Below are 25,409 nucleotides of genomic sequence, written 5' to 3'. Positions count from 1 at the left end.
CTCGCCGAATGCCCAAAACCGGCATCCTTAACAATTTGACGCGCTAGCGGAAAGAGTTCATCACGACGCGTCAACAGTGGTGGCACTAATCGACACAGCTGCGCCGCTGCCTCATTGACGCAAACTTCGTGCAGCGTAAGCGGCTTCTCTGGCCGACGCTTACAATCGAAACGTCCATAGATGGCCGAGTACTTACGTATCTCATCCATGCGTCGCGGATCATTCTCATTCATAGCGATCACTTGTTCCAGCTCGCGACTGGTACGTTTCTTCGACGTGTGTGCGCGCGGTTCGCGTTGCGGCAGTTGGCGTGCAATTTTCTCAGCACCTTGTGTTATGCGCGCCACTTGCATTTCCGTGAGCACAGGCGTAAGTTGTGGCGAGCTGGAGGATACTTGATGTGTAGTGCCAGCCGTACTGCCGGCACCAGTAGAGGCGCTTAGTATAGGCGGCGCTTGGGGCGTAGCGGCAGCAGGTAGGACAGTTGCAGGAAGTGGCATTGGGGTGTGTGGCTGGATGACGGGCACCGAAATCATAGGCTGACACATTTGTGAAATTAGGTGGGAGGATGTGGCGGCTAGAGGTGTGGGATTGAAGGCGGGTGCAGGATTGAAGGAGGGAAACGTGGTTCGTGTGAACGATGGCGAGACATCGGGTTTCATAAGGAGCGCTGGCGATTTGGTGGGGGTGTCGAAGAGACCTGTGAAGGCAGTAGAAAATAATGTGTGACACAGTGTTCGATGTAATAAAGTTCTATGCTTAAAAGTACCTGGTGTGCTAGACGTAGAACTTAAGGGACCCTGAAACAGCACTGGATTGTTGGCCCACTCGTGTAATGCTTTTTGTAGGCGTCGTACATGTAAAGGTTTAGAAGCCATACCTACTAGGGCCATGATTTCCAGAAATTCCTCTTCACCTGCTTCGTACAGTTGTTGCACATCATCACCGCCCATTTCCAGCAGCGTGTCGTAGTAGACAAGTAAGCTGGCACGTTGAAGTACGCGATAGAGTTGCGTTTCGGCCTCATTGTTTGGACGTGAGGTAGCCACCACTGTAAAAGAGAATAGACAAAATTTTGGATTACATATGGAAGCTTTACTGTTAGATATGTTACGTAGTACTAATAAGGAAATATATGCTAATAATCGTAAAAATTAAAAAGATGTGACCTTCAGGGTCCTTTCCGAAGCCGACATAGATAGACATAGACATAGACATAGAGGTGGGCGTAGACATAGACATATACGTAAACATAGACATAGACATAGACGCAGACATAGACATAGGCACAGACTTAGACATACACATAGACTTAGACTGAGGCATAGCCATAGACATAGAGTTGGGCGTAGACATAGACATATACGTAAACATAGACATAGACATAGACGCAGACATAGACATAGGCACAGACTTAGATATAGACATAGACTCAGACTGAGGCATAGACATAGACTGAGTAATAGACATAGGCATAGACTTAGACATCGACAAAGCCTTAGACTGAGCCATAGATATAGACATAGACATAGACATATTGAAAACTTGAAGATAACTGCACACGCCGACGTTATTGTAATAGCTATCTCAGGTAAACACCTCTCCACATTGACCGATCTAAAAAAAAATTTGTTAGCGAAATTAATTTCCTTTTGGGCTTTTAGAAAAATTTTGGGTATGCAAGTGTATTTTAGTATAATAAAATGCAAATTTCAAAAGGCTAACTATAACTTGGAAGACCTTAGATGCAGGTGAAATCAGGGATCTTCCTAAACTCTTGCGAAATTCGAAATCATTTTAAGAAAGATTGGAAGTTGCTGACCCTATATCGATGGCTGAGTGGAAGGTCAACCTATCTCGGCAGCCAGTTCAAAAACGCCCTATCTTAGAAAACTTTTAAAGAACGCCCTACTTCAGAATTTGATTGAAGAACACCCTAACTCAGACTTCGGTTGAAGAATGCCCTCGCTCAGCACATTTTCAATGTATTTTCGTTTGAGATAGGGCGTTTTTGAATCGGCAGCTGAGACAGGGTGTTTTTCAATCAAATTATGAAATAAGGCGTTGTTGAAAAATTTTCAGAGACTCAGCCATCGATATACGGTATCACAATGGGCCCTGTCTTATAGACGATCCAAATAACCTAACCTAACCTATTGCAAACTTCGCCCTTTCTGTATTTTTTTTCTTTGAAGCTGCACTTCTTCCTCGCGCAGTGGCCTCACTTATTCAGTTTGTTTTTAATATCTTTAAGTCTATTTTTTTTATAAAATTCTGAACCATGTGTATGTATAGCGCCAAGAGCTCATAGCCTCTTACCCATATATGTACATACATACCTGTACAAATACATAATTCAAAAATCCCAGAAAACTTCTCTGTATTCTTTCAACTTTCCTTCCTTATAATTCCCACATATTAAAGAGTTTTTTCTATCATTTCACTTTTTTTTTTTTGGTTATTTGCTCAAATCATTTTGATCAAACGGCGCAGCATCTTCAATAGTTCACACGCTTAATTTGAATGCACAAGCTATTTTTTCTGGCTTTTAGTACAAAAAAATATCGAAAGTGTTGAAAAAAGTGCAAAAAAAAATCAAAAAATACAAATATCGTCCTGTCTGCCTCCCTTCAGGTTTATCACTCTTGCTGCTCTTCATGCGTATCTAACGAGCAGTGCTGCTATTCACGGCGGTGATGATCCTTTTAATTTCATGTGTTTTTGCATTTGCTTGTGTTTTTTTTTTCTTTATACATGTATTCTCCGCTCAGCGCTGTTGCTTACTGAATTTGAATGAATCTTTAACACCCCGCTACACCGCTCAATCATCCACTACTTTGCATACAACAAACACAGCAAAAACGGGTTAAGGGTTCGTACGCATGCGCAATGCATACATATAGCGCAGATATTGTTTACGTCAATTTTGTTTGCGTGCATACGTGCATACGTACATACACACATTCATGTATTTTTTATGCACGTTGCACACCCATTTCCTCATGCAGATTGCTTTGCTGCGGTAAAGGTAACAGCGCGGTGGCGGCCGCTTGGGCAGTTTTTTATGTTAGCTGGCTTGGTTCGGGCTGGTCTCGTCTGCCCTGGTCTGGCCTGCCTTGTCTGGCATTTCAGTTTTGGGGGATTTTTTTCAGAACACACACACATACATACATATGTACATGTATGTATGTCCCTTTTTTAGTTTGCTCGCCTTTGGCTTGCTTGAAAAAGGGTTATCGTCCACATGTGTATGCACGTCGGCCGTCATGTCGGCTGAGTCCTGTTTTTTGCCTATCAGAGAAACGTTTGTTTTTTTTTGTTTTGCAACACACAGTCTGTGTGTGCTACTAAGTTTGGCTCAATTCTGGCTTTTTTGCATTTTTTTCTTATGGTTTTGAAAGTGTTGTGGGAATCTCATTAATGTGTAGAGAATCTCATTTGCCTTGACAAGTTATTTTTTATGCAGTGCAAGTTTTTTTTTTTTTTTTTTTTGAGGAAGAAACATGCTTTTTATTTTAAGCTGGGCAACAATTTAAAAATAACGAGCGCATACAATGTTTGAAAATAAAGGGTTAAAACGGTGTTTGCTTTTTGCTATTCTCATTTATTACGGATTTAGCTGCAATAAAATTTACATATTTTGTGAATATTTTATAAATCGGCAATAAATTGAAAATTTTCACATAATTTTAATTTATTTAAATTTCGTCCGCTTGACTTCTTTGGGAGCTAAATTATGAGTTGTTTTCAATAGTCGTATGCCATTGCTAAGTATTAACTGTTCACGCCAGGTTGACATAGCTTTTGCATAGCTTTAATTTATAAATATATTTTTTTTAATATTGTTAATGGAATATTGTTAATCAATGCGTTAATATTTTAATTTAAGAATTATCTCGGTATTCAGTGGCAAAAATAAAAATAAAATATTTGGAAAAAACAAAAAATATTGTTAGTATTTTAGCCTATTGATGCCCGGTTTCACCAAACTTATTTAAAATTGATTGATGCAACCGGGCATGAGTACCCCAAATTGCATAAAAAAAAATTTTGGAAATAAATTTAGCAATTTATCTTTTAATATCTAACAAGTTAAAAAAATATCCTTCATTAAAAAGTAGGTGGCAACTCTATTTAGAAAACCGGCGGGATGAAGAGTACTATTGTGAGTGTCTTTATGTATGCAAACTACACACTTACAAAAAAATCTCGTTAAAATTATAAGATAGAAAATTTATTACGAAAAATTATATACGATTGAAAAGGGTGGCAACCCTATACAAACATATTTCTGATTTGAGGATTTTTAAAAAACTTTATAATTGATAATAATGTATTTTATTATAATTAATTTGTAACTTATTTCGAGTAGGTGGCAACTTTTGTATGATTGTTCTCGTAGATAACACCTTTCTAGATAATTTTAAGTACAAAACGTCATTGTCTAAATGCAAAATTTCATCAACATCATCAGAGGCATTTCCGAAAAACTTTTGGATTTTACATGTACTCGTACATATACATATGTACATTAGGTTGCATCAACGAAAAATGGGCGGGTTTTCCATCGAAATGATAAAATATATTATATTTTAAAATTTCTGCTCTGATATTTCTGAAAAATACGAAGACTTACGTGAGCTAGATCAATTTGAAAATAACTCAAAAAAATCGATCACTTTTGCATAATTTAAGTATGTTCCGGACATCGGTTACTAGATTGCCATGGTTGTTCTTATAAAAGTTCGCCTTCGTTCTGAAACCTATTGCAGTAATGGTTTGCCGCGTGTCTATAGCCTCATACTTGCTAGGTCTGGACACTGCCACAGAAAGTCTTCGACTGCCGTTTTTGAGCCCGGCTCCTCGCAGCTAAGTTTGAAGTTATTGAAGAGCAAGCCAATCGTTTCGGCATGTACCATACTGGGCCAGTGCCCTGTGCAGACTGAAGTGAGTTTGTAGGTATTTGCTTTGCTCATTCCTAAAAGAACACTGAATTTAAGTGGGTCGCAGAATATCCCGAAATGCTAGGTATTCTTATAAAATCCTGTACGATTCCATCTCTGTCTAGCCCTCGAATGATAAATTCGGACAATTCTCTGATGTTCTTTGATCTCCCTGATCGAGGCGCCCATGTCCATCGCGTGGGACACATTCAGTGCGGAGCCGCACCGCACAGTGGTTCGGATCGCAAATCTAGCTGGACGAAACTATTTAAACAAATACTCGTTGATGGATCTTTACACCACTTCTTACATAGGGGATTTTTGGGTCGCTAATTACGAATCTGAAGTCACTTATCAAAAATTAAAAATGGCGGATCCAATATGGCGGACGAAAATAAAAAAAAATCGGTAGATTTCTATGAAACTGGGTATCTGGGGGTTTTCTGGGTCGCTGATTACATATCTAAAGTCATTTACCAAAAATTCAAAATGGCGGATCCAATATGGCGGACGAAAATTTAAAAAAATCGGTTTCTGGGGATTTTCTGGGTTGCTGATTACGAATCTAAAGTCATTTACTTTATTTACTTCGGAACGAGTATTTTCATCACATATTTCTTTCAATTTACTAATCACATAATCACGGAAACCTTGTTGTCTTTTAGAAGTTACAGCCACACTTCTCCAAATGTCAAACAACTCACTTCTTAAGATTTTATTTACCATGACTAAAATTTAAGATCACAGCAAGAAACACAAATAAATTTCAGAAAAAATTTTATAACAGCGCTTAAAGATGTGCATACCTGTTGTATAATTTTTTAATTTCAGAAAGGAGAAAATTCGCGAGTTACTATTTTTTTTAACTCTTACATAACCAAAGTTTTTATAACTCCAAGTATTTTTCTGTTTTAACATAATTGAATTTTGAGATTTGACATACCGTCACTAAAATGTAAATATCTAAGGCAATTGGTTAGACTTGGTTATCGAACTTACCCTCTGCATTTGCGAAGGTGTAAAGAATAATATGCAAGTGGTTTTATAACGGCCTTCGGCGGCCTTTACTTTTCCTACTCTTTAATTTATTTTTTTTATTAATCAAAACGACGATTTTTCAGAATAAATTTGCTTATACCAATGTGGACAAAAATTGCGTTATGACCTCTGAATCTATAGCGAAGTAAGTGTAATTTTTTGTTTATAAAGTCAATTTGCAATTATGCAAATATCTGTGAGTGAAATTAGCAATCTTTTAAGTTAAATTTCAGCTTTTAAAATAGAGTTCTCAAATAGGCGGCGTTGACTTACCTTTTTTTGTTTGTTTTCATATGTTAACGCTTTAATAAATGCAATTTCTATTTGAATGTATTGTCAGGAATGTATTCCAAGTACCATTAAGTATTTTAAAAACAAAAAAAAATTTGACTTTCGTCCAGCTAGATCTGCTATCCGAACCACTGTGCACCGCTGCTTTGCTTCCGTTAATGCTCCTTTGATCTAGGACCGAAACAAGGGTTATTTCGATTTGATCTGAAATCGAGTATAGATTTAACAGCGTTGGAAGAGAGTGTCTGAGATAGCCAAGCAGCTCTATCTGAGAAGGTACTCATCTGCGTTCTGGAGCGGGCATTCTCTTTTATGTACCTTACTGTAACCTTAATTTCAATTGTTTGGTCTGGTAAGCGAAACGAAAGCATTTGATTATATTGATCAATGAAAACGCCTACACCAACCCCGCGTTCCATCTTTGATTTGTCCGTAAAGACATTTAAGCCCTCCAAGAACTGGATGCTTCCTTGAGTCCAGTCATTGAGACTGTTAAATTTCGTGCGGGGTTTGTGGTGAACCCAGCTCCTGACATGATATAGTAAGTGGGAAGCGTTTTATTTTAGGCGGTAATTTGTTTAAGGTGGGACCTTGCCCGAGCGTCTTTGCCTCCAGAGCCTAAACAGCTCGCTTATCCACGAACGTCTACGCAGCGTCCCTTAGAATTACACAGCAAATTTGCTGTCGGCGGGGAGGGAGCGAAGAAAAGAAAACGTCAGTGTCATGAGGTGGTGAGTTTTTGTTAACACGCGAATCCCATAAGATAGGTCGGGTCAGTTGACATGGTATCCCATTTTACGTCGCTGGATAACTGTGTCGGTGCTAGTATTGCATAGTAATATGTTTAGGGCCACTGAAAAGTCGATCAGCCTCAGTCCATTATCGGACATTTCGTCTTGGAAGCTAATTTCCCGATTCGCTCCAAGCGCCTTACGTTTTCCTTATCTTGCACCGTCTATTGCATTCCATTGCAACTTTCCCCATTAAGGGTGCAGATACTCCTGGTGCATATACTGAAAAGATGGAGGTCTCATCCGGGGCATTATTTCTCTTTTCATTCGAATACATTTTTATGTGGCGGATTTCAAGCCCAGCGCACAAAAAAAAATCGAGTTCCCATTGCTTTGGAACATCTAACTCCTTTTCTAAGATGGTGCAGGCAAACATATATTAACGGAACGGAATTAGAGTGCTTAGTCATATGCGGGGCATATCTATGGTGGTACGGCAATGTCAACCTATATAGTATAAGTAAGTATGTGTGTATATACATATGTATGTATATGTAATTACGTCTATTGCAAGTCTGAACAAATAAAATTTAACTCAACTACTCGTAGAAAACACAAATCGCCTAGTCGCCATTTAAGTATGTTCATTATCGATTGCGATCGTTATGGGTAGCCATGTGCCAGTCAGTTGTTGGTGTTGGTGTTGTTGTTTTTGTTTTTGTTGTTGCTGTTGCCATTGCTATTGTCGATGCTGACGATAATGTCAGTTGAACGATCGCTAAGTATTGACATTAGCGCACAGTAGCACAATTTTGCGGTGTAAAAGTCAGCAAAAGCAAGAACTAAGTACTACTAAAAACAAATACAAACAAAAAAACACTTAGTTGAAGAAGAGAAGAAAATTAATGAATACAAGAAAAATCAACTGATTGAAGAGCCATGAGCGAGTTGATGACGTACGAGTACCTACTACATACTTACTCGTAGGCGCGCGTAAGTTGATGCAGCGAAAAGTGAAAACGTGCAATGAAGAAAGCAGCAAAAAAAAATATGGCAATGCTGCATGATAATGTGAAATCGTAAATAATTATGTGAGAACATATATTTTTGTTCGTACGCACAACCATAAAATGCAACAGCGCTGAAGCGAGGAGGTAAAACATAAAATGCAGTGGACAGAATGGTCGTAAGGCAGTGAAGGAATGGCGCACGCTTATGGAGGTGTAAGCGAGTTGGGCAGCGTCTTTGTTTTTTTTTTTTTGTGGATTTGCTGATGCTGTGGCTGCCACTGTCTGCAAGGTTGAGAGAGTGTGCGTGTGTCGGCGGTGGCAGTGGCCGTCAACGTAAATGCAGCATCGCTTAGTAGCACACATGTCGTATTTTGTTGCACAAACTGTCGCCGATGCGGCAATTACTGCCGCCAACAACTTGCTGCACTTAAGCTTACATACATACGTACGTACGTACGTACGTATATGTATATGCATTTATGCCGATGCATTTGTACGCGTGTGCGCACCAGTGTTGTCAATTTTGGTACTTTCGTACCAAAGTTTGGACTCTGAAAACGATTTGATAAGTTAATTTTGATTTTGGTACTTTTTCCATAAAAGCGACAGCTCGGTAAAACAATATTTACATATTTATTCCCATTTATTTTTTTTTAATTTTACTATAGTATATTTTTATTTGTCAATTCGAATTCCAATAATTTAAACGATCTTCAATACAATGAAATCGCCCATAGCGCGAGAGTTATGGCGAAGCCGGCGATTTGTGGGCGAATTACATCAGGAAACCTCAAACGAAGAATGCATGTCGGAGACATAAATATTTGCGGGTTTTTATAAAATATCTGTAATTTTTGTATTTTGAACTAAATACTTGTGTATGTATATTAAGGCGTATTTTGGTATGAAGAATCCATTTCTGCATTTATAGTTTTCTTAAAACTTCGACCAGAGGGCGCAACAGTGAAAATTTTCACATTTTCTTTGAAACATATTTTCACAATTTGCCAAACTACACATTTTTTTTAGACCCATGGTTTCTTCCGAAAATTGGCTTAGCATTACACTTAGATTCTCCTATGCTATACGCGCATAGTAAAAAAAAAATTTACCAGTCCTAATATATGTATGTATGTACATACATATTTTTCAGTGTTGAAAACAAAGAAAACAAAAGCAAGTTAAAGCTGAGTGGCTCACCAATTTTGCATGGATTTACAAACACGGTTCAGCCTTTTGTGAGACATGCAATAAAGGCGCTAAAAAATCTTATTAAAAACTTAAAAATTTTCATGAGAATTTATAGAATTTTTCTGAGTTTTGAACATAGTTTAGAAAGTATACTTTTATGTTTTTGTTATATGTATGTAGTATGAACAAAATTTTTGTAAGGAATAGCGGAAAAATTAAAATATAAAATTTTGCATATCGACATTGTGAAAAATTCTCTGTGCTAATATTTTTTCCAAGAATGTAGCTCGTCTTAGCTTGTGTGATTTTCGGCTTTAATTTTCAAATTATTTAAGTCAAATATTTAATGAGAAAAAAGCCATTTATTATTACTGTAAAAAATTTCTTTTGGTACTTTTAAAAGCGTTTTGGTACGTTTTTTGGTAGGGGGAAAAATATGTGGGTGGCGACACTGGTGCGCACCGCAAGCGCATTTACAGCCACGTTTTGTTGTTCTTGCCACACTGCCGCTGTTGCTGTTGGTGGCACTCGCTGGTTGGTTCTGATCGTCAATATTTATATCGGCACAGCCGTCAGCTAGCTACCTTGTGAACATTAACAATACATAAAACACGGCTGCAACAACAACAACAACACTCGAGCGACTGGCAAACACTTTTTATTAGTTGTGATTTGTTGCTCTTCAAATTATTATTGCAAAAAATTATAATTAGTAAGACTGAGAGAGGGGGTGTGGGGTAATACGAGCTGTTATGTGTAGTTGAACGTCACTAGTTAACCACTTCGCCTCAAGATTCGATGTGTGTGCAGATCACTGATGCCATACCAATAAAACGAAAGCGTAGCCGGGTCTAAATGAGCGACTGCTGCTGCTGCATTGTTTTCTTTTGGTGTGGCTACCACAGTTGTTGCTGTCTGCCGTGTGGCACAACATTGTATAGAAGCAACATGTTGCACACTCTGCTTCATATTAATGATAGCAGAGCTGATAAAAACTAAATGAAAAAAAGGAATGCGAAAAAAGCATGAAGAGTGTGCGGGTAAGAGGTGAGGAACTGAAAATGGGAGAAAGAAAAAGTTTACATACCGGCTTAGTAGCGTTGATAAAATTAACACTTGTTTGCTTTGAAAGCCTGAAAAGTACTATGAATGTTATGTGAGTTGAGGAAGTATTCGAAAAAGATTACATTAAGTGTGGTTAACGAAAACTGCGCCAGACTGATAGCTACCTGGCTTTCTTTTCGGATGATTGGAACAGAACTTACTTTAGTAATATAAAAATACATTTCATTACAATGTAAATAGGTACTAGGGATGCCAATTCTGGTATCCCGGTGTTTTTGAGGTCGCGAATTTTATGAATTTATGAATTTTGAAGTATGATTTTGGTAAAATGCTTGAAACTGTACTTTTAAATTGCAGTTTGAGCTTTTTTTGAAGAAGATTTAAATGCATTTACTCATAGCGTCGCTAATGTAAACGAAACAGAGAGTTTTAAGGAAAAATTAGATAATTTTATAATTTTATAATTTGGGCGCCGTGCTGGTAGAAGAAGTTCAAATATTTTGTAATGGAGGAGATTTGGACAGTTCAGCCTAAAAGTGTTCAGGCCGCAATATGTTTTTCATCAGTAGGTTTTGCATGTAAAAACTTCAGATCAAGATTAGAAGAATCCGCTTTGAATGCTTTGCTGCTCTTACGAAAGCATTTTAAGTGCCATAATAACAACGCCGGCAAAAATAGGGGTGTGTGTTTTTAATCAGACCCGCCTACCAACATGTATTTTCTAGTAAATTGCAAAAAAATGGCAAAAAAATGTCCATTCGCCATTTCTAGAGTAGAGCGTACAGTGCAAAGGTGCTAAGTCCCTATTTAAAAATTATACAGGAGAGGAAAAAATATCTTATAGCCATTCCATTTTCTTCAAGTATTTCGCAAAACTTTAAATACAAAATTTTGCCTGTTTAAAGCAAAGCAAAAATCCATACGAATCAGAGGGATTCGATTTTTATTAGAATATTTCGAACTATTTTGGAGTTATCGAAATTTCGAAGCAAATTTTGCTTTCATTGAATATAAACGAGAAAACATAAAACAGTCCTTGTTTACCCTTTTCGAAACGATGAATTTCTAATTTATCTAGCCTCCTGTATCAAAATATGATTTTTCATGAAAAGTGAATTTAGCAACTTTTCACTCTAAGCTAGCGATATGTGAGTTTTACAATCAGTTTATCGTAAATTTTAAATCATTTTATTTTATGGTATGATTAAATGCTTTCAGATATTGAATTTTGACTCATATTCTAAAAAGTTATAACTCAATGTGAATCACGGGTTAAATCCCGGGAATACTGAGAAAATATCCCGAAATCCCGGGATCACAATATTTTGGCATCCCTAGTATGTACCTACCCTACCAGAACAGACTGGGTAAATACCCCAAATTTTACAAGTAGCTTTACCTGGTGTATTTGGTAAAGTTTCTGTGAATTTCTTAACAGCAATGTGAAAATTGTACCGTATACTATTGTACACCTCAGAAGAGGGACAGCTTCCTATATCTGCATATACTGCATATAGTCCATATACTGCATATCGAATCGGTTAAGTACTAGAGTGAATAAGTGCGATTAATTTTAAGGAAATCTATTAAACTTCATAAAGATTGGCATAACGAAAAACTGCTGACTTATTCCCTATGCTAATTAGCGGATTCACTTGGCTGATAAATTGCTCATCTTTTTTGCTCACAGGGTGGTCACAGGAGTTCCTGTTGCAACATTTGGACTGATCCTGGACAGTTGTGCTCGTAATCGGATTAGTAAGCGCTGAGCGAAAACCTCTAACCCTACACGTAAAGTTGCATATTTAGTCCAGCTGGCTAATAGTCAACTGCCGGCCGTTAAAAAGCTTTTGAAGCTTACGAAATCTACATTCTGGTAGGTATTATATCCGAGCACCACCCTTATGTAACCTATGTAGTATGGCTAAATATCGTCCTGGGCCCTTTTGCGGCAGTATAACGAGGTAGAATTATCTCAGAATTTTCGACGACGAATACTAAAATAGTATGTACTGAAGTGAATTGTTCAGGAAAGTGGAAAATTTTTGGAATTTTTCAAAAATGTTAATATGCTTAGAATTCTAAGAATTTTCTAGGTTTTATTCACAAACACCATGAACATAAGAATTTTTAGCGAAAATTTGTGATGTTTCACATCTTTACATTTTAGGATGGATTTCAGAATGAATAAAATTTTCCAAATTTCGGAAAATATACAAATTTCTTAAATCTCAATAATTTTGTACATTTCAAAATATTCTCATTTTACCAAAATTTTAGAATCTCGATTACGATAGCTTTTAAAATTTTAGAAATTATCCTAAAAATAAGAAATGTAATAATTTCATATTATTAAATTTTTTTTTAATTTGGAAACTTGCTGTGACTTTCAACTATGTAAAATAGTACAAATTCGAAAAAACAGCAAAAAAGTAAAAATTTGAAAATTAAGTATGTAATTTGAAAATTTTGAAGATTCAGTGAATTCGAAGACATTTTTCACCGGTGTGTTATAATTATATGATACAAATAAAATTTTTCAGAAAAATTACGAAATTGATCAATCATTGCGCAATTATGCGGACGCAGATACAGTCAATAATGGCGCAATTTTGCAAGTGCTCACGATGTTGCAGGAAAATCGCACTCACGTGTGTTCACAGGGCGGATTAATTCTTTTTTTCTACAAAAATGTATAATATTATTTTAAAACTGGTACTTATTCCAAAATGGATATTTTTACCTTAATGATAAAAAGAAAATTTTTAATAAGGATTACCAAAAACTCCTGAAACAGAACGATGCAAGAAAAAATACTATCAGTATTTTCGTTAAGTTTTCCTAAAAATTACACTGTACCAAACCAATTTTTTTCAGAGATTGAGTCATAATTAAAAAAGTAATTTCTCCGTTTTTCGAAGTTAGCCTCCAAAATTGAGCTATGGGCCTTCGAAGTTCGAAATCGGACCTTTGGTAAAAAATTATTTTTAATTACTGTATGTAAACTACTAAAAAAATTAAAAAATAGTCGTTGTACGCCTTTTGCTCTTATATAAACGGTATATAACTTTTTTTTTTTGTGCAAACTTATATTACAGATGCTATAGGGGGTCAAAGGTCAGATCTTCGAAAAAGTAAAAACCTTATAGATATTTAAAAAAATGTTTAACCGTTTTATAAAAAACTTGTGGCACCTGTAATATAAGTTTGCACAAAAAAGAGTTATATACCGTTTAAATAAGAGCACAAGGCGGACTACCTCTATATTTTTACTTTTTTAGTTATTTACATACAATAATTAAAAATAATTTTTTACCAAAGGTCCTATTTCGAAGTTCGAGAGCTCATATCTCGATTTCGGAGGCTAACTTTCCTCCCTGGATCCGCCACTGACTCATAGTGAAGAAAAAACTCTTCATCGTCTCTGAAAGTCAGGCAGCAGAGACTTACATATAAATATAGCCTAGCGTTACATAATATTTGAAGTAATTGTAATAATGATGAATTGGTAAGGAAGGCTACGACAACGCACTTTCTTTCGGGAGCGGACAGAGTGGGTAATACCAATGGCCGCCCTTAAACATTTTGTTAGAAACAACATGATACTAGTAACCGAAGAACATTGGCATAGACTTTCGTTACGAACCCGGTGGAAAATGGAATTTAAAAAGTTCATAACGGCGCAAAAATGGCTTTTACCCGAGTGAGATGTTCAACATCAAAAGGGATCGCTAACTCCATATGGTATCACATGGGGTCTCTACTGGCCTACCATTCCCGCTCAACTTAACCTAACCTAACTTAAAAATATTATTCGTTATGGTTGTGAAATAAAAAAAAATATACAATAAATGGTTAACATTTTTCTGTGCTGTGCTTCCACAAAAAAAAACAAGAAAACAAAAAATCAAATTCGCTAAAGGTTAAAGTCACACCGTAATGTTTGTATAATTTTGTATGTTGTACTTGTCATTCTGGCCGTTCACGTGTGCGTGTGCGCCGCCTGCCATGCGTTGTTTATTTATTCGTCTCTTTGGGATTGCATTGGTAGCAATAAATAAATGAGACGTGATTTTAATACACAAATAATGTACCACATTTCTTTCTCATTTAATTTACGAGTTTTTTGTTTTTTTTTGTTTTGTTTCTTACATACTTATCGCTTGCTACAGTTGATGCTGCGCTTGCGTAGCAACTCTTAGAAGACATTGGTGGCTTTTTCTGCCAACAAACAAATAAACGTACATACATACGTTTGCTTGCAGCTTGTTGTTGTCATTTGCTAAATATGCTGTTTTTACTGCAAAACTAAAGAGCGAGAAAAAATTAAATAGCTGCTCGAGCTTTTTACTTGCCACATGATGGCAATAATGACAACATACGACAAAGACGACGACGATGACGACGTCACATACCAACCGACTAACCAACCAGCCAGTTAACCAGCAAGCCAACAACCGCCTGCCACCACCACCACCACTTGGACAGACACTGAAGCTGGACGCAAGATGCGCACGCTTGTTGTTGTCGTTGTTGTTGTCATTGTTGTCAGCAATGGTGTTGAACAGCGTAACGTTGCGCCGCGCCACCGTTGAAGTATTGATGAGCTATAGGCGCTGCATTGCTAACCACAGCGAATCGTACAACATATGCCACCCGTCGCTTGCCGCCACCTCGCTGCGCAGTTGGATGGGGCGGCTGAAAAAAAGTGGACTTGGCGCATTTATTTGGGGACGCTTTGCCACAAATGAAAAAATAAAACAAAATAAAATATAGAAAAAACAGCAAATAAAAAGCAATGCAATAAATGAAAGAAGGACCAAACAAAAAAAATTTGCAACGTCTTGCGGCAAAACTATTTCTCATATGCTCGTACGATAAATTAAGGAGTTTTTAAACGACCAAATTCTTGTCGATCAAAATTCCAATGGTGGCAATAACGCCGATATGTCGATGCGCCGATGAGTTCGAAGCGTTTATATGCATTCGCGTAGATACGCATGCGCAACAGTCAGGCGCTGTACTTGTGACGGAGGGCTGGCTACCTATTACCAGCCTGCAGCCTGCAGCCGGCAGCCAGAGCTACTCAGTCAGTCAGCCAGTCACAGCCACCAATCACAATCGAAGGGTAAAAGAGGTACTGTGCAATCGAAAAAAAAAAAAAAAATGGTATGACTGCAGCCTACCAGTATCTACCACAGGTAATGCAATGGTATGGAATGCAAAAGCGCTTTTTGACGCATATCCTCAGATCGCACTGGGTTTAATGAGTGCAAGAGGGAAGACGACAGGCGCACAGGCGCGCAGGCGCTCAGGCATTGCCCTTAAGATTGATGACAATTGTGGCCGTTAGTGTACGAACGATGCGCACTGATGAGACCAACTTCGAATTTCTTTACCTTAATAGGAAATAGTTGCAGTAGTGATCGGCTAGCAACAAATTATCCTGAGTACCTACATACATATATAAAGTCTCAGAGTGCTGGCTTGCTACCTATTGGAAGATACGCGTAGAGGAGTAGGTACAATGCGAGCAAAAGGTGTCTAGAATACAGTTGTGTTAGTGCGCATATATACATGTATGAGTATGTGTATGAGTACGTGGTTGCCTGTCTGCCTGCCTGCCTGACGCTACAAGCCACCCCTCCTTTAGTTTAGGGGTGCGTCCATTGGCTTGGTTGGTTTGGCAGTCGCTTCTTTGATGCTGCCTTTTGCCTTCGCCCAGCGTGTATTGTTTTTTTTTTTGTTTTGGTTTCATTTAGGCTTCCGTGAGCCTATCAAATATTAGAAACTTGTTTTTCCTTTATTCAAGATCGTTGTTGATCTATTGTTTGCTGATTTATGCACATATCAGAGTAACGGTAGACGAAATACTCGTATCTTTTTAAGGGTGCTACAGAATGCGGAAGAAAATAACCTTTTTTTTTTTTTTTTAAATATGGCGCATTCTAACAAAAGGAGGTAGTTGAGAAATCTGACATCTAAGGGTGTTTTTCCTACTTAAGTTACAGTTAGTCTTAAAGATTCGTATGCTCGCTCTAATGATCCGTTTATATGCAGGTTTTTTTTTTGCCTGTGCAGTAGTTGGAAAATATTTAATTTTTATCTGAAGTCTCGGCATCCGTTAAAAATACGTTTACAAAACATCAAAATAAAAGCGTGGAAAAAAGTAGTGAAATCGCGCGCTTTATTCTTCCGCCAACTGCCCTTTTTCTCTGCTCATCTTCTAGCTACCTTTTATGCGCTATCTAAAAAAGTAACGGCTCTCAATCTTAGCATTTCTCAACAAAGTAAAACTATTCAGTTATTTCCGAGCGCCCTAATCACACCAAGCAATAAATACAACAAAATCACATAGCCCGCTTAATATCCTTCCAATTTTTATAAGCTACAGCTTTTTTTTTCGAACTTAAGCATATCGACAAAAATGTCCACTTTTTCTACTTTCATATTCCAATACAAACATACCAACATTCCTACTATGCACACTAGCTTTGGTTTTGAGGGTGGAAAAAAACGCGCCAACCGTTTTTTCCGCACTACTTTTTAGTGAAAGCTTCTTTTTTTGCTCTGCTGCCTGCCTGCCTGGCAGCTTGTCCAAGCAGCGAAACGCGTTCACAGTTCACATAGTTTTAGTAGAGTCATGGCTTTGAAAATTGTCAACTTAAATACATTTGGGTTTTTTTTGTTGTGTTCTCTCGTCGCATTGTACAGACTCGCAAAAACTTCTACTCTGATAGGCGAGTGAAAAAATTGGCGTCTAACTGGGTGACTGCATTTTTATTGTGCAATACGGCAGACAAGCTTTTTTACTTTCTTTCTTTCCGATTGACTGTTTGACTCTTTTGTATTTGTGCAAATAAAAAATTAGTTTTGGTTATCAAGTAAATTGATCTTAGGTTGATGCGTTTAACTGCAAGAATCAATGCAATAGTTTCTGGCTTGCAAACGAGTCCTCAAATAAAGCTACTAAAAACCTTAAAGCTAAAACTTCACGGCTCAGAGCCAGCAGGCCGGTAGTTGCTTTTAAAATACTGCATTCATAAATAAAAATAAAAGTTTGATCTTAGAAAAGCTAATAGACTAAGAAAGTGTATGGTGTCGTAACAGACGTCCAGAATGCCCTTGAGATGTGGGAAGGGAAGAAATATTTACCACTTTTGAATGGCGAGAGAGGGTGGCTCGTTTGATGAAGAGTAACAAGGCAATTAGCCGGCCGGTTCTGAATAATGCTGCGCAAAGCACGAATCTACAGACTTGTCAAAACGCCGCACTTCGGACAACGACAGGATGCCTTCTGATGTCGCCTGAACACCATCTGCATAGCGAGGTCCAAATGCTCCAGGTAAAGAAGCAGGAAAAAAGCCCAGCAATCATGTTTTGGCATAGGGACGCGGACCAAACCTGTACAGAGGAACCAATGAATCCGACACGGTACAGAACAGCTATCAACGGCATCCAAAGAGAGTCCGCCGCCCCCACCTTCTGCCACTCTCATCCCATGAATGCCATGAAACTCCACGTATTGTAGTCACGTGAGATCCGCGTTACTCAGGCCTGGTTGCTATAGTCGTCTCAACTTCTACGTATCCAGACCAGCACGTGCGAGATTCAAAACCTTTTCTACACTATCTAAAAAAGGTCTCCTTATTAGCACCAAGCGCATACTTATGAAATTTTGTGAGGATATTTGTGGCACATGGGAGGCTTAGCCTTATAGGTGACAGATTCCAGTACAGCGTAGTATATCTTGCGAGTTCGAAACACTGGGTATCTCAATGAAAAAAAAAAACTAAAAAACCGAAAAACCCCGCAAAATTTGGAGTTGTGTCACTTTTGAAGATGGTATGCGATATGTATGTTCAAACCAATGAAAACAATCGCGTAAGCCAAGTCCTTTTGTCCGTCCATCTAGCTGTTAGTCTGTCGTTCACTCAGCCTTAACGTCAGTTCTTCTTCTTTGGTTCGGAAATGCCAAGTGAAGCCAAAGTCCACTTGGTCTTTCCATCGCAGAGGAAGCTTTCCCCTGCTACCACCAGCGAGTTTCAACTTGAATACCTTCAGGGCTGGAGCGTCAGTGTTCATGCGAACGACATGGCCAAGCCAACGGAGCATGGTTAGGGACATTTAGAGTGTCGCTTTCGTATGTCGATCGAGAAATTTACTTCCCTATCGCCTACTCAGCCCAAAGTAGCACTTGTTGGCAAGGGTGATTCTGTTGGCTTTGAATTTTGAGGCTTACATTATTATTGCAGTTAATGCATATTAAGAAGGTTAATGCCACGGTAGTCGGCGCATATAGCGGGGTCACCGTTCTTATCGATTGGACAAAGCACACTTAAATTCTAACCGTGCGGCATGTATTCATCTAACCATATTCTGCATTAAAGCTGTTACATGTACTTTCCAAACTTTTCGCCGTCGCACTTAAAAAGCCCAGACGATAAAATACTTTTTGTACCCCATCATAGTCGGCTGATGGTAAATCGACTCCCTTATTTGCGACGGGGTGCTCGGGTCAATGTTGTTACGCTGCTACGTTCTGGACATCGGTCACTAGGCCGCCGTGTTTGTTTTTACATAAATTCGTACTCGTCTTGAAACTTTTCGTAAGTCGCCTAATACTCCGACACAGTTTTCGAACATTTTTCTTGTCACTTAGCATTTCTAGCTTTTCGCACTCAATATTTCGGCCTCCGTATTTTTTTGATTTCGGAAAATAAGTCCAGCTTCCATCTTCAGCTCCATATATATTGTGCGTCATCTTTTATTTTCTTCAGAGGCAGTACGTAATTAGGGGGAAATGTGGTTCTACTGCTCGCATAAGTCGTTTTGTTGAACAAAGCTCCCAGAGAGCAGGTAGGAGAGTCGTGTGGAGAAGACTCTGGCAGTCTCTTGTGTTTGTGTCTACAGGATCGTATATGACTGCCAGACAGATCCAGGACGATAAAACACTTTAATCAAAGAACTAAACAAGTCAGACGCAGAGCATCAGAGTTGCAGTGGGGAAGAAGAGGTCAGAGCCTAAACATTTGGCAAGAAACTTTAAAAGTCGTGTGCCATTGCGACCGCTGTTACCAAAAACGTTTCCACAATTTGATTGTTTTCAGAAAAGAAGCGACTAGCGGCAAAATAAAATCTCCGTACCAAAAAATAATTGGTTGCTAACTAACCAACCACTGTCTGTAGAGCGGCGGCGATAAACTCGCCGTCCTCTAAGGCGACAAGGCAGTAACGTAGTGGGCGAATGGAGGGATTCAGCAGAAGGTAATGTGGACCAACTGCAGCCCGTGCGAGGATTAGTCACGTAGTAAGGGGAGTGTTTCTAAACCTGAAAAACATTGGTACTCGTATTAAAGTAAGATTGTCCTTATTGGGAGAAGCAATTTTTAGCAAATGCTCACACTTTTAGCTATTTCTTCCGATTTTTTTTTCATGACATTCTATTTAAAGTATTTGTAGGATTAAGTAAGTTTTTGACAACTCCTGAACAGAGATGGTTTAGAACTTTCGGAGGTTTTCTTATAAAATATTTATAATCTTGTTGAAAGTGCACTTGCTTTTTTTTTTTTGTCGGAGGAGCTAACACAAAACTACGCGGGCAGACACTCATACTTTATGTATGCCGTCCATTGTACTATTTTCCTGTTTCTTTTAAATCCAAATGAATTACGGAACAGATTTTTGGGCGTTAGAGAGATCAAATGTTCGTCTCTCAATACATCGCTGCCAAATGCCTCATCCTCATCCTTGCCAAGGCGGGACAGAAGCACAATAATTGTTCCACCGCATGACAGGAAGTTAATGGGGTTGGCCTATCACAACAATCAGCTGTTTATGGCACGAGAAGTTAACAGTCCAAGACTAGTGAACAGTCCTACAAGTTGTCTGTAGTCCGATTTGCTCAATGAAAGCAAATACCTAGAAAGGATTGAAGCAGCACGAGTTATGCCCACCCTTAGCCCCCCTAAGTCGCCCAGTCACTGCTGAGCGAAATATATGTACATCCAGTTCTGATGGTGGGCGTGGTTTTGATGTTCGAAGATAGGAGTGCTACAACTGGTTGCGGGCAAATGAATACCTAGTTTGAAACTTCTCTAACCAAATGGTCAGATGTCCCATTACCTGGTGCTCGCGTTTGACATGACACCCAAACTAAAACCAATTCATTATGTTTTCCAACATAATTTAGTTGAGACTTGCATTGCCCAACTTGCCTTGAGTGTTGTTTGGTTGTCACTGCAGATACGTAAATTCCTGTTTCTATACCTACACCCAGCGAAATAATTATAAGACAAATATTTATATTCGTTAACAACACAGTTTTCATATAAAATAATTTCATTATGTGGCAACACTGTCACATGATCAGTCTAAGTTTTATAGCGGTACTATATGTCATAAATGTTGTTGTATTTTTTCTGCCCCACGTTACCATTTCTAATTCAGCGTGAAATATTTATAAGACCAAATTTTTATAATAATACAAATTTTATGTCGGCTGACTTTCGCTCAAAAAGACATTTTGTTAATTTCGGGGTTAATATAGGTAAAGAATGCCTCGTGGAACACCACTAACGGAGGTAGAAGAGGGATGAGTGTTAGCTTATCGGGAACAGAGGATGACAAGATAAAAAATATATGAGTAGCTGTTTTCAATACCTTTTCTTTCGTTAATTTTTCACAATTTGTCCTTCAACTCTATTACTAAAACTCTCAGTACAAACATTAATATCAGTGGCAGCCCTTCTGAAAAATATCCGGATCGAAAAGCTTTTGAACAATTCGTTTTATAATAGATAAATTGATTCTACATTCTACTAAAGCCTGTCAAATACCTTTCGTTTGGTACCTATCTCATTGTACTAAATTTAAATAAAAAAATAAATTTGTTTTAACTTTTTATATTGACGACATTATTGAAAATTTTTTCCGAGTTAAAAAATTCTTAAACACTCTTCGTTTGACACCAATATTGTAATATATCATCTATCTTATAAATTTAATTGAATTAAAATTTTCTTTAAAAATATTTTCTGAATTATGCTCTCTTAAACTACTTTATTTTGGCATCCGCATTTGCAACATTTCATTTACCTTATTAATTTAATTAACTAAAAGTTTTCAAACAGTTGGCCGCCTTCTACAAAAATATTTTAGAAGCCTCTTTAGTTTGACACCTGTATTGCAGTAATTTGTTATTTATCGTATCAATTTAATTGAATAAAATTTTTGAAACATATGGCAACGCTCTTCAAAAATATTTTCCAAACTAAGCTTTCTAAAACGTCATTATGGTGGTACCCAAATTGTAATATCGGCGGCCGCTGCGGTGTAATTGTAGTGCGCGCTTCCACTCCGCGCGGCCTGGGTTCAAGCCCTGTTAAAAGCAACATCGCAAAAAAATTTAGAAAAAAGTTTTTTTTTTTTTAACAGCGTTCGCCCCTCGGCAGGCAATGGCAAACCTCCGAGTGTATTTCTGCCATGAAAAACAGCTTCTCATAACAATACAATCGCCGTTCGGATTCGACGTACAACTGTAGGTCCCTCCATTTTGTGTGACAACAACAAGGCGCACGCCACAAATCGGAGGAGAGGCTCGACCAAACATTAACATATGTGTGAGCGCCAATCTATTATTATTAAATTGTAATACTTTGTCTCCATTGAGAGATTTATCCATTAAGATTTAATAAATCCAGTTGCTAAATCACAACCGTCTCCGGTACCACAACGAGATATGTTTGACGTTCACATTTTTAAATATTTCGCTTTTGCTTATGTATGATTTTATAAATACAGTTGCGGACATTGATATACAGACAGATAAAAGGAAGGTGCCAAGCGGAATTTCATTATGTGAATTCTTAATATTATTGGCTTCTTATTCGTGGTAAATATGTAAGTATAATTTTAAATTCCCGAATTTAAGAAAAATTATCGAAACGGTAAAAAACATTTGCGGAAAGGAAAATTTTTGTAGAACTCTCTTATTCATAGGAGGGAACCGAAAATTCAATCGTGGGCCTTTGGCATATCATGAAGACGAATTGAGTTCTAGAGGATGTTCGGTGCAATGTTATCGAAGCAGAACCATTACCGAAATTTATAAATTTTTTGTCGGAGCGCGCAAATGACTTATAGAAAGCGGAGAAGACTCTGCATAATATTACTATAAAACATTTCTTCTAAATTTTTAGTTTTTAAAAAAATATTTTTATAATTTATTACAACCAAAGTTATGTACATATGTATTACTAATTTTCCTCCCAAACTAACAAAAATATAAGAATTCCCAAAAATACGAAAATTCATGTTTTTATGATAGGCTAGATTTCAATGTCCTCAACTGTATATTGAAAACACAAATGTCATTTGACTTATGGCAGGTGAATTTGTGGTTGCCACATCCAACAAATTGTACTTATTGATCAATATTATTGAAGATTTGACGAAGATTTAACTTAAATCTACAGCCTTTCGAGATTTAATTTTATATGGTAAATCTCAAAAGATTTAACGCCAAATCTCATCAGAGGGCTAAATCTTCATTAAATCTCAAAATGTACACATAGTATAATATTTTTTTTTTTTATTTTATCAATTTAATCAATCAAAATTTTTCAAAAGGGTGGCAACTCTCGATTTTTTTAAACACACACAACGGTGTCGTATTGTAGAATGTCGTAAAATTTAAACGGCAAAAGTTATATGGCTTTCGAGGTACCATAAAAGTCATATTATAAATTTTTACCCTGTTAACCCTTTCGAGCCCAATGTTGCCTGTGGGCAATTTTTCAAGTTTGCGTGCTCACCAACAGTGTTGTCTTTATTTTTATTTCATCCAACGTAATGATAACTGTAGTCACATGTGTCTTCATGCAGACAACGATAGTTTTTGAAAAATATTATTTATCGTGCATAACTTTGCAATCATTTTCGACCCATCTCTGTAGGTCAGCTGAATATGAACCGAGTTTTATGAGAACACTTTGGTGCACACAAAAATTTACTTCCCTCCCCATAACCTTAGTCTTTCTTCAAATAAAAAGTACCTATTTAATGCAATAGGAATGTCCACATTCTAAAATGTATATAACATTCACAAATAATTTAAAAATGTACTCACTCGTTCCATTGGCATTGCGGCCGAAAATTTTGCCAGGCGGACTCAAAATCGGGCTCGACGAGGCGGATGGGGCAGCAGATATGGAGCGTTGTCCTTCCGAGATGCCACTGGCTAGCGAAGAATTATTGATATCTTCGCCCTTAGAAGAAACATCGGATACAGGAAACGGCTGCAGCGTTTGTGTCGCCGCAGCTGTTGACGTCATTAAGCTAATAGCGCCACCCACAGCGCCTGCGGCTGCCGACGCGATCGGCGCCAAAACTGTTGTAGTTGCAGTCTGATTGCCGACGGCACATAAGCCGGCTGACACAGTCGAGGCGGTTGCACTCGAATTGCTGCTGCCGCTGCTGCTGGGAATGGTCGTAGTCGCTGTAGTCGTTAAGGAGCAGGCAGTAGTCGCAGCGGCTGATGCTAACGTAGAGGCGGGGGCGGGGGTTATTGTGGCCGAAGCTGTGACGCTGGAGGCATTTGTAGTCGAAACGTTGACAAAGCTGCTGCTGCCGCCGTTGCTTGAATCCATTGCGCGCAAGGAGTGGGTGAGCGTGGATAATGTGTGGTTCCGATGGGGTGGGGGTAGGAGATTGAGGAGGAGATGAAATACAAAAATATACAACTAAGAAAAACACACACAAAATACAAAATGTGGCGCGAAATGTGTTGGAGAAACATGCAAACTACGAATGTACGAATGCTACTTGTTTTTTTTTTTGGGATGCACACCACTCTAAGAAACACAACAAGACAGAAGTTTTAAGTCGCAAGATGCAGGATGCAGGATGCTCGTAGGTGTGTTAGTCACTAAAATACAATTCGGCGGCAAAAAAACAACAATGCTACACTTGCAAGGATACACTAAAACTATTTTGCGTTAAAACGTCTGTTGCGTTTTTAATATATTTTTTTTTATGGTTTAATCTTAGTTAGTAATATTTGTTTTTTGTTGGTTTCTTCCAAATTTCAAATTTTTGTTTTTTTGCTTTGCTTTGTTTTGTGCACCGTCTACGCGGTAATGCGCGCCACTCATCCGTTCTAATTGATGGCAAACCAAGTTCTAGTCAATCGCGTCGTCGTTGGACAACTGTTGTGCTGTGTGCAGAAGCCGGCCGGCTGCTCGGTCGGTCGACGATTGCCTTTAGCTTGTTTGCGCTATAGAAATCGTGGTTATCGCGGCTGTCGACTGTCGTCTGTTTCTGTGTGACCGACCGTCGTCGCTGCATTTGTGACTACTAACTTTCTTGGAGGGAAAATTCTTGAAGTTGCTTGGCGAAGCGCACAAAAAGGTAAATATCACACACACAGTCTTGTATGTATATCTACTACAATGTGAAAAAATACTAACACACTCACGTTGTTGACGCTGATTGCTGCCGCGTGACAGCAAGGAGCAAGGATAGCTATCTGAAAAGGGTTAAACTGAGCAGAAGCGCGGCTGATATCAAGGTAACAAAAAATGAGTGTTTACAGCAACAAAAAACAAGAGTCACAAATACTCACAAAAGCACAAACGTCGACTGCCCTACTGCTGACTGGTGAATCAGCCATAGAGGGAAGTTAATTGAAGTAAGCGTCGCACAATGGGACTATAGTGGCCAAATATTGCAAAAAAAAAAAACGGACAAGCGGATGCTGAAAAAGCGATTACGCAGATTCATAGAAAAATATCAGCTAATCCAAATCAAAAATAATTTTCGATACATTTGTATGAAACAATTTTGTTTTTGTCGCAAGTAATTTAAATTAATTTTGTTACTACGTAGTGCAGATATGTACATATATTTATAATAAGCCAGTCTGATTCGTAACCATTTTTTATTAATATTCCATATATTAATGCTGGCGTTACGGACATTACGACGTTCGGACCTCACTTTTAATATTTTGGCGGAAAAAAATTTTAACTAAAAAATTCAAGGGAAAGAAGCCAGTGGCAGATCCAGGGGGCGGGACTGGGTTTTTTTCAGTTTTTTAGTTTTCATTCACTTTGAATCTTATGGAATTATTAAATTTCTTC

General features: G+C 38.0%; 1 protein-coding gene across 1 annotated transcript in view; it reads right to left on the bottom strand.

Annotated features, from left to right (window-relative positions):
• The window catches only part of LOC118747187 (NGFI-A-binding protein homolog), a 102,373-nt gene extending 77,374 nt beyond the window's left edge, over window positions 1-24,999 (bottom strand). Inside the window, exons 1-4 of the mRNA XM_036481177.1 lie at window positions 24,893-24,999; window positions 23,399-24,827; window positions 770-1,051; window positions 6-700 (exon numbers count right to left, since the gene is read on the bottom strand). Of these exons, the coding sequence (XP_036337070.1) occupies window positions 6-700; window positions 770-1,051; window positions 23,399-23,918 (1,497 nt within the window). The 5' untranslated portion in view covers window positions 23,919-24,827; window positions 24,893-24,999. The remainder of the gene's footprint in view (window positions 1-5; window positions 701-769; window positions 1,052-23,398; window positions 24,828-24,892) is intronic.
• Between the last annotated feature and the right edge of the window lie 410 nt (window positions 25,000-25,409).

The sequence above is a fragment of the Rhagoletis pomonella genome, unplaced genomic scaffold (genome assembly GCF_013731165.1).
Source record: "Rhagoletis pomonella isolate Grant_MI unplaced genomic scaffold, Rhpom_1.0 Rhpom_scaffold_00011, whole genome shotgun sequence".
Lineage (NCBI taxonomy): Eukaryota > Metazoa > Arthropoda > Insecta > Diptera > Tephritidae > Rhagoletis > Rhagoletis pomonella.
Note: the sequence above shows the minus strand (reverse complement) of the source record. Positions and strands in the feature narration are given on the sequence as shown.